Raw genomic sequence first — 13,156 nt, 5'->3', positions numbered from 1 at the left:
GGCAGCTCCCGGGAGACCCCCGCCTCTCCCGCCGCCCCTGCCGCCTGCTCCGGATCAGCTGCACCCGAGAACGCGCTCTGAGGCCGAAGTACGCTGCTCTTAGCTCGGCCCAGCCAACGAGGGGCGCGGCGGCGGGCCGGAAAGCCGGTTTGAGCCAGAACGCCGAGCCCGGCGGCATAGGTCCCAAGACAGCGAACCACCGAGAGGAGAACACCTCCAATGTTCCTAGAGAGAACAAGTGGGCGTGGGGGCCACAGGGGATGGCGTGGGCGGTGAAAGGGGCCGACCCGGAAGTGAAACAGAGAGAACTTCCGTTCTTTGTTCTGTCCGGGTGTGTGGGTCTGTGACAGGGTCCAGCAGGGCCTGCATTTGTCCGGCCCCGCAAATCTCCCGTCTTTGCCCCCAGGGTGAGTCCGGCCGTCCCCGGGGCTCGCGGTGAGACGGAGGCTGTGGTCGCCGGGGAAAGGGGTGGTGTCCGCACCGCTGCGGTCCGCGGGGCCACCAGGCCCTCCCGGAGCAGGGTGCCGGGACGCGCCGCTCCCTCCCCCCCGCAGCCAGTCCAGGACTCCGCTTCCCCGGGGGCCTCCTTCTTCCAAACGGGGCCCTGCCAGGACTGGAGGAAAGGGGCTCCGGTTCTGGTTTTGTGACTTTGCCTAGTTCGAGCACTTAAAAGTTCCAGTATGGCTGTAAACGGGTCCCTCTCTTTAGAACAGCTGATGACAGCGCCCCTAACTTGGTAACTCTCCCAGACGCTTTTATTTGTTGTTGACGCGATAGTTCGCGCCAGTGGCAGGGGAAGACTATTTTTATTTATACGGATCTGAGGAGTTCAACGAAGTATTCGCAGTTAGAACTAGGGTGTTCAATAAATTGAGTCTCTTAACGGGGAATGGAACAGCTATCTCTGGTGCCCATTTTTAGTTGTGTTAGATCCCTGATTTGATCCGCTTTTGAAGTGGGATTGAACGCAGACGGATGTTTATGCTCCGAATGGCATTTGTAGGACCCAGGAGAGGAGGACGATGAACCTGAAATCTATGGAATAATGAGAGGAGCTAAGGATATTTATCCCCAAGAAGAGAAGTTTGTGGAGAGTGGACATCAGTTTGATTTACAAGTGTTTGACCAACAGTTGTATGGAAAGAGAAGATTCTATTCTTGAAGCTCCGTATGTGTACTAGGCCTCTGTAAGGTGAAGGTCCGAGGGGGATAGATTTTCAGCTCCAGCTGAAGACCTTTGGTGGCTGAGTTGTGCAGCCATGGAACAGACTCCCTGCTGAAGTTGAGGGTTTCTTACGTATTAGCTGTCAGAATATCGGGAACTTGAGAAGGCATTTCATTGTTTCTTTTTTTTTAAGTAGGCTCCCAGCATGGGGTTTGAACTCACAACTGTGAGATCAAGAGTCACATGCTCTACTGACTGAGCCAGCCACTCAGGCATTTCTTAAACTGGGTGGGAGGTTGATCTGGAGAAATTTCAGTTGCCTTTCACCTCTCCAGGGGTGCATCCCAAATACCAGATGTGGTCTTAATTATATTAATTAGTATATGTTCTCTTTGTCTCTGTCTTTCTCTCTCTTTTTTCTTATATCTGGGTAGAAATGAAGTTTATGAATATTAAAAAAAATTTTTTTTCCCTTAATCACACAGAAGCATTGGCATCAACTAAAGTTAGAATTCCCAGGAACTTGAACAGAGGCTTCCAAATTCCCGGTAATTGCCACTCTAGGAACTAACTCCAAAGAAGGAAGGAAAGATTCCAGCAGGTAAAGCTTTTCATGGCTCGTTCTCACTGCCAGGTTCTCTTTCTGGGTCCCCAGGAGCAGCTTCAGGGAGAGGCGTTGGCAGCAGAGCAAGGAAGGGCCCTGCCTGGACCTGAAGCTGTGGGGGCACAATGGAGATTTTTCTTCCCATGAGAAACACTGTGTACTGATCCAGACACTGGGGACTTGTTCTCAACAATATGCCTTTGAGGCCCAGCTTTAGTTAGCCCAGCTGTGAGGAGGGAGGCTTGCTTTTTTTTCCTCTGGAGTCAGAGCCTCTGATTTTCCTTTTTAAAGAGAGTTTGGACTAAGAACTGATTTGTTGGAGTGGGTCTGCTTATAAACAGTCCTGGAAATTGTCAGGTTGGTTGGTAGGAACAAAAGATGGCTGGCTCTTAAACAGAGTTGATGGGACCCAGCAAGGAGGGCGCTGGTGGCAATAGGGTGTGTCACCTTGATTGCCATTGGTCCTGGCCTATGCCTCACTCAGGGCCTTTCTCTGTGTAAAGACATTGGTGGTGGCCATTCTGTACCTCCTTGGTGCCCAAAGACCAGAGTTCTGTGAACTTTGAGTGACTCTCTGGGCCCCTCCCCTTTTTATGCCTTCTGTGAATGCAGCGGTCTGTAATGAGGAAGCAGATCCCTCTTGCATTCGTGTGTTTTTACTCCTTTCAGTAGTGCCTTGCAGTGTTGTGTACTGAACAGTTATTTGTATACGAGCAAATAAATAAAAAAGGAGGTAGACAAAATCCAGGGTTTGTTTTTTTTTTTCTTTGCTCTCGCCTAAGTGCCACAAGCTCTGGTGGTCACTGCACCTTTCCTGGGTGTGTTAGTTCTTGTCACAGCGTTCAAGAGAGCCGTAGAAACTTCCGCTTGAGATCAAAACCATGGTCTAAATACTGATGTTCCATTTTATCCACATGAGCCACAAGGAACAGACCTCTTTTGCTGGTCATAGCAAGTGGAGAGTGGGGACATCAGTAGGGAGTAACGTGTAAGCTTATGTTTTTTAACAAAGTGTTGGTCCCTGTTTCAGGGACTTAGATTCTTCTCCAAGGAGATGTATTAGGAGGAAAGGGATATAGAAAGAAGGCTGGCTGCTGCCGCCTTGGTGATGGGTGCCAGGCCTCCAGATCTGGTGAACATGTACACCTGCCACCTGTGAAGACACTGCACGAGGACCACAGAAGGGGCCCCCAGCCCTTGGTGGCATCCTGCCTTTGGCTGAGACTGGAAGCAGACAGCTGTTTTAGGGGAGGAAGGATTTATCTTAATTAATCTGAGTCCTGGTTCTGGGCGTCAGGTATTATTTCCCCAGGGTTTCTTTAAATGGGAGGCAGAAAACTCCTGGAAAGTTTCTCCAGTCTCTGCTCTTTGGGTGCTATTTCGTGGCTCCTTGTATAACAGTCAGAAGCCTAATGAAGTAAATTTTTTCCTTCTACTAGTTTTAATGTCTTTGAGGGTTTAAAAAAAAAAATCTGTGAAGGGGGGTGCTTGGGTGGCTCAGTTGGTTAAGCATTTGACTTCTGCTCAGGTCACAATCTCATGGCTCGTGGGTTTGAGCCCCGCGTTGGGCTCCTTGCTGACAGCTCAGAGCCTGGAGCCTGCTTCGGATTCTGTGTCTTCCTCTCTCTTTGCCCCTCCCCTGCTCGTGCTCTATCTCTCGCAATACTTTGAGAGATAGAGAATGAGAGATAGAATCTGTAAATATTTAGTGTTATCCACTATCCCAACAATCCTTAAAAACTGATACAATACATACACATTTTGTGAATCTATGTGTACATACTTTTTCATTTTCTTCTGTTTTTTATTTCAGTCGTTGCTTAGTATTTCATTTTGTTAGTGTCATTATTTGGCACCAGTGTTCCACGTCTTTTGTCATTATAAATATCACTGAGTACATTGTAGGAGCCACAGCTGCAATGTTGTCTAGGAACTGGGGCCTTTTCTGTGGTGCCCATGCAGGCTCATCACAGGGAGCAGGTGTATGTATTTACCAGGATTTGGAAGGCTGATCCTGGTTGCTATGTTTTTCTCTTGCTAGTCTTGGGCACTCCCTGAAATACTTGATCCAGGGAGGTTTTTTGGTTCGGTTGTTGTTGTTGTTGTTTTTTTAACCATTGCACCTTGAACTTTGCTTCTGCAGTGCTTCCTCATTCTCATTCAAAACCTTTTTCCTGCTGAGTCTACAGATAGTAGACCAGACACCCAGAACTTCTGGCCCTACCCATGGAAACTCAGGCTGATTGCGTATCTCAGGAACCTCAGGCCCTGCTTGAGAGTGGTAAGCAACAGGGATTCATTTATTCTTTCATGCAGACATTCCATAGTCACAGTGAGTCCCTTATTCACCAGGTGCTGGACTAAACACTGGAATCCAGATGTGACTGAGACACAGTCCTTCTCATTTGGTAGCTGATAGCCTCGGTCAGTAGCTTATAGTCTAGTGGGAAAGCTGACTGAAGACGATAATGAATCTACAGCTTGACAGGTTTTATAGCTGAGGCATTTTTGAAGAGCTGTTGGTACCTCATGCGGGATTAAGAAAACTGCTGTAATCACAGACTTCCAGGTGCTTGGTAGCAGCCAATTTTTTAGTCCTTTTTTGTGTACTTTAGGAGCTTGCACTTGGGGAAGGCTCTTGGGAATCACTCTAGGTCACAGGAAAAAAGAGGATAAAATGAATAGAAGCCACTAAAATAGTTGCATTTTGTTTCCATTGACTGTGCCACTAACTTGGAGCCAGTTACAGTCCTAAAGGGCATGCTTATCAGGAAGAAGCATGTAAGGAATTCTCTGGGTGATTGTACACAATCCAGGGTCTCTAGAGGCAAATATGTTAACTTAAGGATTACAGAAGAGGCCCCAGGGTAGCTCGGTGGGTTAAGCATCTGACTCTTGATCTCAGCTCAGGTCTTGATTTCATTGTCATGAGTTCAAGCTCCATGTTGGGCTCAGCACTGAACGTGAAGCCTACTTACAGAAAAGAAAAAGAAAAAATTACAGAAGATATGTGATCAAGTGCGGAAGCAGGAAACACGTATAGTGTTGAGACTTGATCTGGGAATGAAGAGAAAGAATAATGGGCATTATGTGTTCAGTCAGGCTGCTGGTTTTCTCGGGTATAAGAGACCTTCATGCATGAGTTTGAGTTGAGATATGTGGAGAACGGTGGAAGGGACGTGAGCAGGAATGTCTGCATTTCTGTCCAAGCTTGGGAGAAAGGACAAGAAGGTGCTGATTACTAACGGGAGGACTGGCCAGCTTCCCTGAGAAGCAGTGACTGAACAGAAAGGAAGGGGCCTGGGACAGATGGAGAGCAGCATCAACAGGGCTTTGGGCATCCCTCCTCTGGAAGAGGGACGCACACTGAATGTGCCTGTGTCAGCCCCTTTTGCAGCCACTGAAGAAACAAACGTAGACATGTAAGAGGGAGTGGGGCCTAGTTTGTCCCGGGACCCCAGGAGTTTTCTGTGGTTTGGAGGCCAGAAAGCAGGTGGCTTCACTCATGGACCCTTCTGTTGTCTTTCAGCTCTTCCTTCCTCAAAAGTTCCTGCATTTGCTGACAAGGACAGCCTGGGGGATGAGATGTTGGCAGCTGCACTGCTAAAGGCCAAGTCCCAGGTGAGCTAGGGTTTCCTTTATCCTTCTTCTTTTCCTTCCCATTTTGTGGAAACATTTGTGCAGCGACATCCATTCGGTGCCCTAAACCAGGATTCTCTCCATCAGGGACATGTTCTTTTCCTGCTGAATGATGGACTGCTGTCTTCCTGCACTGTAACCTCCTTCCCCCCACCTCTTAGATACGCATCATCCAGCCTTATCCCCAGTTACTTATTTATTTTTTTTGGTGCTGCCAGTCCCATCCTTCACCCTGAAATTGCATGCAAGACCGTGTTGTTCCAGGAGCTGGTGACCTTTGAGGATGTAGCTGTGTACTTCATCCGGAAGGAGTGGAAGCGTTTGGAGCCTGCTCAGAGGGACCTCTACAGGGATGTGATGCTGGAGAATTATGGAAATGTGTTCTCGCTGGGTAAGGAGTTCCGCTTTCTCGGTAAAAATCCTGTGCCATTTCTTTGTTTCCTTGTTTGCTAATAACAGTCGAGTCACAAAATGATCAGCCAAGGATTGACTTAATCTTAGAAAGTTCTAACAACAATAATGATAGTAACTCCTGTTTGTACGATAACTTGCAGTTTATAAAGAGCTTTTGTATACATTCTCTATACCTCACAGTAACACAGTGATGGAGGCCGCTGGTATTCTCAAGTTACAGGCAAGGGAAGAGAAGTCAGAGGTCTTCAGTGTGGTCATGTAGCTGGTGAATAGCAGGACTTGAACCCTGGTCTTTCAGCTCCAAATCTGGTGCTTTTCTCCTTGTGATTCTTAACGTATATTTGAGAGCCTCTTCCAAACAATTAGCCTGTTGGGACCCTAAACGTGGAGGCCCTGCTCTGTGCCCAAGGGCACATTCTGGAACTCTGCTTCCCTCCTCTGTTGTACTACCTTTGGGGATCTGTTGCTTTGTTCAGGATGCTTTGTTTTGGGGAGCATCTGGCCTCTTTAACCTTTAGTGTGTGGACTGTTAATCCCTTGTCTGTCACTCACTGCTGGTGAGAACATTGTCTAGGCAGTGCCAGGGGTCTCCCATTTCCTTTTGGGCCCCTGCAAGCCCTGGGTCTTAAATTGAGCTCTGGGACTGCTTAACAGTGACCTCATCCCACGTCTTCCCCCATGGGTAGGATTTCCGTTTCTGGATTTTGACACAATCTTTGGGCTGCATTGAGAGGAAGAGTTGAGGGTCCTGGGTTTGAATGGAGCTAAGAACAGAGAAGTCCTGAGAGGTGCCTATTCAGATGAGAGAGAAACAGCTGTTTCTGTCACTAACGTCCATTGCCCTGTCTTTACTTTTTAAAACATTGACAGACTAAAAATGTTGACTGTCCGGATCCTTCTCACTCATCCTCTGTCCCTGAAGCTCCCTTTGAAAACCCCAAAGTAGTGAAAATAGAGAAGTCAAACAAGAAGATACTTACATAGGGGCACCTGGGTGGCTCAGTCGGTTAAGCATCCGACTTCGGCTCAGGTCATGATCTCGCGGTTCTTAGGTTCAAGCCCCGTGTTGGGCTCTGTGCTGGCAGCTAGCTCAGAGCCTGGAGCCTGCTTCAGATCTGTCTCCCCCTCTTTCTCTGACCCTCCCCTGCTCACGCTGTCTCTCTCTCTCTCTTTTTCTCTCTCTTTCAAAAAAAAATTAAAAAAAATTTTTAATTAAAAAAAAAAGAAGATGCTTACATATCTTCACATCCTAGCACAGCCTCCTAGGCCTAGGGCCCAGAGATGGACTGAACTCTCATCTTTTGCCTGTTTCCTTGGGTTTGGCATGTGTGGCTTCCAGATGTGCTTTCTTTTTACCTGGGACTGTAGTGGTTACTCTGGCCTCCCCCTTGTTGCCTCTTCCTGCTCTGCTGCTGTTTCCTGTCACCCTTCTTTGCTTGCTTGCTTGTTTTTGTTCTCCCCTATTTTCTGGAAGCCACCATCTCCCCACTTGTATTTGCAGACTCTGACCTTTTTGGGGTCTTTGTCACTTCATTGAACAGCATGTCTTTTTTCTTCTGTTTCTGGTTTCCTGCCTCTGCCTGGTCTGTCTTCCTCTCCTCCCATCTCCAGCCTTCTCTGTACTTCTAGCTCTTTTCGCTCTGATTTTGCTTCCTGCCTTTCTCCTTCACTGTTTCGTCAAGGCAGTTCTCTTAGCATGCCTCAGCTGCCCCCAGCCTGGGCAGGTCTGCACGCGGGTAAGAGGCATGTGCCTTTAGCCCTGTGAACATTCTTCTCATAATTATCCTGCCCTCTGGTTTTGATTCTTTCTTCCACAAGGAACAAGTGATGTTTGTATTTTGTATTGTGCCAGATGGTGAGACCAGAACTGAGCATGATCAAGAAATTTCTGAAGATACAGGATCACATGGGGTGCTGTTGGGAAGATTCCAAAAGGATATTTCTCAGGGTCTTAAGTTTGAAGAAGCCTATGAACAAAAAGTCAGTCTAAAGAGGCAAATGGGGAACTCCTCTGGAGAAAGATTGAATAGGAAGATACAAGATTTTGGTCAAGTGACAGTTGAGGAAAAGCTAAGCCCTGCGGGAGAGAGAAGTGAGAAATTTAATGATTTTGGGAACAGCTTCACTGTGAGTCCTAACCTCATTTCTCATCAGAGACTTCCTGTGGGAGACAGACCCCATAAGTGTGATGAATGTAGCAAGAGCTTTAATCGAACTTCAGACCTTATTCAACATCAGAGAATCCACACGGGGGAGAAACCCTATGAATGTAGTGAGTGTGGGAAGGCCTTCAGCCAGAGCTCACACCTTATTCAGCACCAGAGAATCCACACCGGAGAGAAACCTTACGAATGTAACGATTGTGGGAAGACCTTCAGTTGTAGCTCTGCTCTCATTCTGCATCGGAGGATCCACACTGGGGAGAAGCCCTATGAATGTAACGAATGTGGGAAAACCTTTAGCTGGAGCTCTACCCTCACTCACCATCAGAGAATCCACACTGGAGAGAAACCGTATGCTTGTAATGAATGCGGGAAGGCTTTCAGTAGGAGCTCCACCCTTATCCATCACCAGAGAATCCACACTGGAGAGAAACCCTATGAATGTAACGAGTGTGGGAAGGCCTTCAGCCAGAGCTCACACCTCTATCAGCACCAGAGAATCCACACTGGAGAGAAACCCTATGAATGTATGGAATGTGGAGGAAAGTTTACCTATAGTTCGGGCCTTATTCAGCATCAAAGAATCCACACAGGGGAGAATCCCTATGAATGTAGTGAGTGTGGGAAAGCCTTTAGGTATAGCTCAGCCCTTGTTCGCCATCAGAGAATTCACACTGGAGAGAAGCCTTTGAATGTGATGGGAATGAGCAAAAGTTCTCTCAGAGTTACTGCTGAATTAAATATCCAAGAGTCTACATGAAAGAGAGCCACACACCTATTTTCCTCACTTCCTCTGAGTCTAAAGAGCTCCTGCCTTACTATATGAGTATGAACAACTTAGGATGTGTCCCTTCCGACTCAGCCCTTTCACTTTAGAGAATGGGGCAAATTGGGCAAATCATCCTGGCACAGTGATGAGCTACCTAGTCTGTTTCCCCAAGATTGACATCAGGAGGTGAGTGGCAGGTTATGTGCCACAAATAAGAGGGAGGCTCTGGGACCCATCACCTTCCATTCTGGAAGGGAGTTTGCACTAGACCATTTCTCTCACACCAGAGAAGCCTTTCTTTCTAAGGTGGGGAATGGAAGCACAGTAGGAATAAAATTCCAAGGATTCCTGTAGTTGGAGTCAGTATATAGTCAGCACAGAAGACAGTGGGAAGAATGTTCTGAGTCCTATTTGATAAGAAAGGGAAATGGAGGCTGTATTTCAAAGCCACTGTTCCTAATTCAGCTTTAAGTTTTGATATGGAATGTGCTATTTTGTTGTTGTTGTCCCATGACTTCATTAATTATGGAAAAACTTGGTGCTGAGGGTAGTGTTATTTTACTGGTGGTGGGGGAAACCCGAGGAGGTTTTCTGAGATAACTATTTTGCAGGGCTCTTGGAGCAACAAGCCCAGGATTCCAAGAGCAGCAAGGCAGTTTTGTTGAACTTGTACTTCCCTACTGTGATATATCTGATTGGGAAATCCCTCCGATAATCAGTAAGTCTAACAGGGAGAGGATCAGAAGCATTTAGCATTCACCTGTTTCCCCTCCTTCTCTCTCCCTGTTCCTCTCCCCACTCCTGTGTTGAGCAGTGATTTAATCCAAACCCTCAGTTACTAGGAATGCTTTTATGGAACTCACTCAGCCAGCTTGCCCTGCCCTCTGTCCCCTATGACCTAGGACGTCTGGCCCCAGCAGCCGGACCTTTCCTGACCCCACCTCTGACTTCGGCAGCCAAGTATGAATGCAAAGAAAAGGCAAAGCCCAGAGAAGGGAGTCTCTGGCCTGACCGGGCCACACTGCTGGGTTAGGATGGAGCTCCTGAGTTTCCCCAGCTGAAGGGATGATCTTTAGTTCTATCTTCCCAATCCTGCTCATCGTGTAGCATAAATGAAGTGCACTATTAAACAGAATAGTTTTTTAGAAGGAGAGATTGAGTGTGTTTTTGTGCAAGGAGCACAAATTTATTTGAGTTAAAATAGGAAACTGACTATAACTGGAATCTTTAAAAATGAATCTTTAAAATTTTTTACAGACAGCTATTTTTCTTTCAGTCACAAACACATGACCTCTTTCTCTCAAGACTCCAGGTACTGCCACAGACTCCCATTTACACAGCTGCTCCCACCTCATACCCACATGTCGGATTTTGTGTGCTGCGTGCTCTTGACTTAAGACCAGGAACCAAAACTAGAAAGGTGTTACTGGGTGTGGGCCCCCTGACAAGTGTGTCCTTGGATGTTGGGTGGCAATGGGCATATGTAGATTTCTTGTTTGGGCTCTTGGTGGGAGGGTGTTCCAGTCACGAGAAGGAAGACTGAGATGAAAGTCTTATGGAGAAGATGAGGAAATGTCTGGAACTGGCCTCTAAAAAACTTGGGAGCATATATTGTGATTGACCACCTAATGTTTTTACTGTCTTAAAGCTATAATGAAACTCATTCTTTTGGCTCGTCTTTGACGTTCACCACATCCTTCCAGATTGCTTTTGTTCCTCACAGTGTAGGCCATGAACTATCCATACCAGAATCACCAGGTTGCTGGGGCGCCTGAGTGGCTTAGTCGGTTGAGCATCCGACTTTCGCTTAGGTCATGATCTCGCAGTTCGTGGGTTCGAGCCCCGCCTCGGGCTCTGTGCTGACTGCCAGCTCGGAGCCTGGAGCCTGTTTCAGAGTCTGTGCCTCCCTCTCTCTCTGACCCTCCACTGCTCACGCTCTCTCTCTCTCCCCTAGAAATAAATAAAACATTTAAAAAAATTAAAAAAAAAAAAAAAAAGAATCACCAGGCTGCTTATTAGTAATGCAGGTTCCCAAGCCCCCCAAATCAGACCTATAAAATAATTTCTGAGAATAGAACCTAAACATTTACACTGAATAGGAAGAACCAGTAATAGAAAAGAGAAAAGTTCTGGGAAAAGAGAAACTTGAGCAAGGTCTTGTAAAACATTGTATGTTTTGGAGGAGACAGGCCAGTTTGGGGTGGGCCAAGCATGGCCACTTATGTGGAAGTTCGTGTTGCAGAGCTCCAGAAAAGACCCGCAGACAGGCAAGGCTGCTAGGTGAATAGTCACTATTGGTTGTATGTGATCAGCCACTGCTCTGCCTACACGCTGAACTCCCCCACTGCACAAAGACTTCATGACTCCCCTCAGAACATCTCAGACCTGGGATTGATCTGAACCATTGCATGAAAATTGTGTTTATTTTTTAAATATCTTTTTAAAAATTACGTATTTTTTAATGTCTGAGCTCAGGAGCAGAGAGAGCAGGAGACAGAATTTGAAGCAGGCTCCATGAGGTCAGCACAAAGCCCAGTGTGGGGCCCAAACCCACAAACCATGAAATCATGACCTGATTCAAAGTCGGATGCTCAACTGAGCCACTCAGGTTCCATATTTTTTAAATATCTTTTTTTTAATGTTTATTTTTGAGAGAGAGTGCAAGTGAGGGAGGGGCAGAGAAAGGGAGATACAGAATCTGAAGCAGGCTCCAGGCTTTGAGCTTTCTGTCAGTACAGAGCCCGACGCGGGGCTCGAACCAACGAACTGGGAGGTCATGACCTGAGCCAAAGTCAGACGTTTAACTGACTGAGCCACCCAGTCGCCCCTAAATATATATTTTTGTTTTTTTTAATGTGTTTATTTTTGAGAGAGAGACAGCGTGAGCAGGGTAGGGGCACAGAGAAAGGGAGATAACAGAATCTGAAACAGGCTACAGCCGTGCTGTCAGCTCGGAGCCTGATGCAGGGTTCGAACTCATGAACCATGAGACCATGACCTAAGCTGAAGTCTGATGCTTAATAAACTGAGCCACCCAGACGCCCCTTTTAAGTATTTTTGAAGCTACTATAACATCTTATTCATCTGATTTTCCTGATTATTCCTATTTCCCATAATGGTTCCTCTTTTCTCACTCCCTGAGTACTCCTTAAAGGAATGTTTGGTCATCATACGAGTTTGTCTCTCCACCATTACCCTTGGAACCCACTTATTCCTGTGGTCTCAACTATTCCCTCTATGTGATAAGTTTTAAATCTGCGCCTGTGGTTCTGGTCCCTCCCAAGTTCCAGTCTTGGGTCTCCAGAAGACTTCAGGGCATTTATACTTGGATCTCTAAGTTTCCAATTTTGAGTTTCAAACCAGATGCATCTTTCCCATAAACTGCCCCCTCTCAAAATTTCTATAAACTCAGGGTCAGACCAGAGTTTTCTTTGGTTCTTCTCATCCTCCTACATCTAACCAGTGTCAAGTCCTGGGTGTGTTCAGTATGCATGGACTGGGGAAGGTTTCAGAATTGAGATTGTGAAGAGGTCGGATTTCCACGTGGTGGTAGTGATAGTAGCTGACATACAGCATACACTCTGCCTGGCCCTTTTCCAGATGGTTTTCAGATATTAAGCCAGGTAATTGTCACAACCACCTGTGTTTGGGGTGGGTGTTTGTAGTAACCCCATCTTAACAGATGAGGAAACCGTTGAACTTGCCAGGTGAGATAGGATAGTGAGATCTGAGAATGGAAGACCCTGGGTTGCTCTACTTGGTGGGAGGCTGGACCACGTGGCCCAGACAGCTTCGCAGTGAGCTGAGGAGGCGTGTGAAGAGGAATCCTCCTCCAAGTGATTACCTTGTCCCGTCCCTACCTCCTTCATAGTCCTTTGTTTCCATTGCTGCTAAGCCTCGGGTTCAGGTCCCTATTACTCCTCCCCTGGAGTATATAAATAGTCTCCTAAGTGGATTATTATCTTTATTTGCTCTCACTCTCTCTGAGACACTACACCCATCTTGTCACTCCTTTATGAAAAAAGTTTGTGTCTTCTCCCTTCTTAAAGAATAAAATGGGAAATCCTTAGTTGTGTAGTCCAGGCTTTCCTTGAGCTGGTCTCTGCATATCTGCTGCTCCTCACACACCTAAAATCCAGATTTGTGACAACCCCAGCGCTGGTAAGCCGTTAGGGCAGTAACAATATATTTTATTATTCAGTACTCTTGCAATAGGGGGAAAGAGGCCTCTGTATAGAACTGGGCTAATGTTCAAATATTGCTGGTCGGGTGGGAATTCATAGCCAAGGGACAGTGTGGGGGTGGGGGTCAGTGGATAGGAAATTTCTAAAAGAAAAAAAAACATGGGTGCAAGAGGGGTTTTGGCTAAACTGACCCCTGATAATTGGATTCTTGCTGAAGAT

General features: G+C 46.7%; 1 protein-coding gene across 1 annotated transcript in view; it reads left to right on the top strand.

The window, feature by feature from the left end:
- LOC144227222 (uncharacterized) overlaps positions 1–12,822 on the top strand; it is a 71,195-nt gene extending 58,373 nt beyond the window's left edge. The window contains 6 exon segments of the mRNA XM_077758825.1: positions 6–238; positions 407–521; positions 3,966–4,050; positions 5,299–5,390; positions 5,673–5,799; positions 7,675–12,822. Of these exon segments, the coding sequence (XP_077614951.1) occupies positions 6–238; positions 407–521; positions 3,966–4,050; positions 5,299–5,390; positions 5,673–5,799; positions 7,675–8,744 (1,722 nt within the window). The 3' untranslated portion in view covers positions 8,745–12,822.
- The last annotated feature ends 334 nt before the right edge of the window (positions 12,823–13,156 follow it).

Source organism: Crocuta crocuta, unplaced genomic scaffold (genome assembly GCF_008692635.1).
Source record: "Crocuta crocuta isolate KB4526 unplaced genomic scaffold, BGI_CrCroc_1.0 scaffold273, whole genome shotgun sequence".
Classification (NCBI taxonomy): Eukaryota; Metazoa; Chordata; class Mammalia; order Carnivora; family Hyaenidae; genus Crocuta; species Crocuta crocuta.
This window is presented reverse-complemented; position numbering and strand designations above follow the sequence as displayed.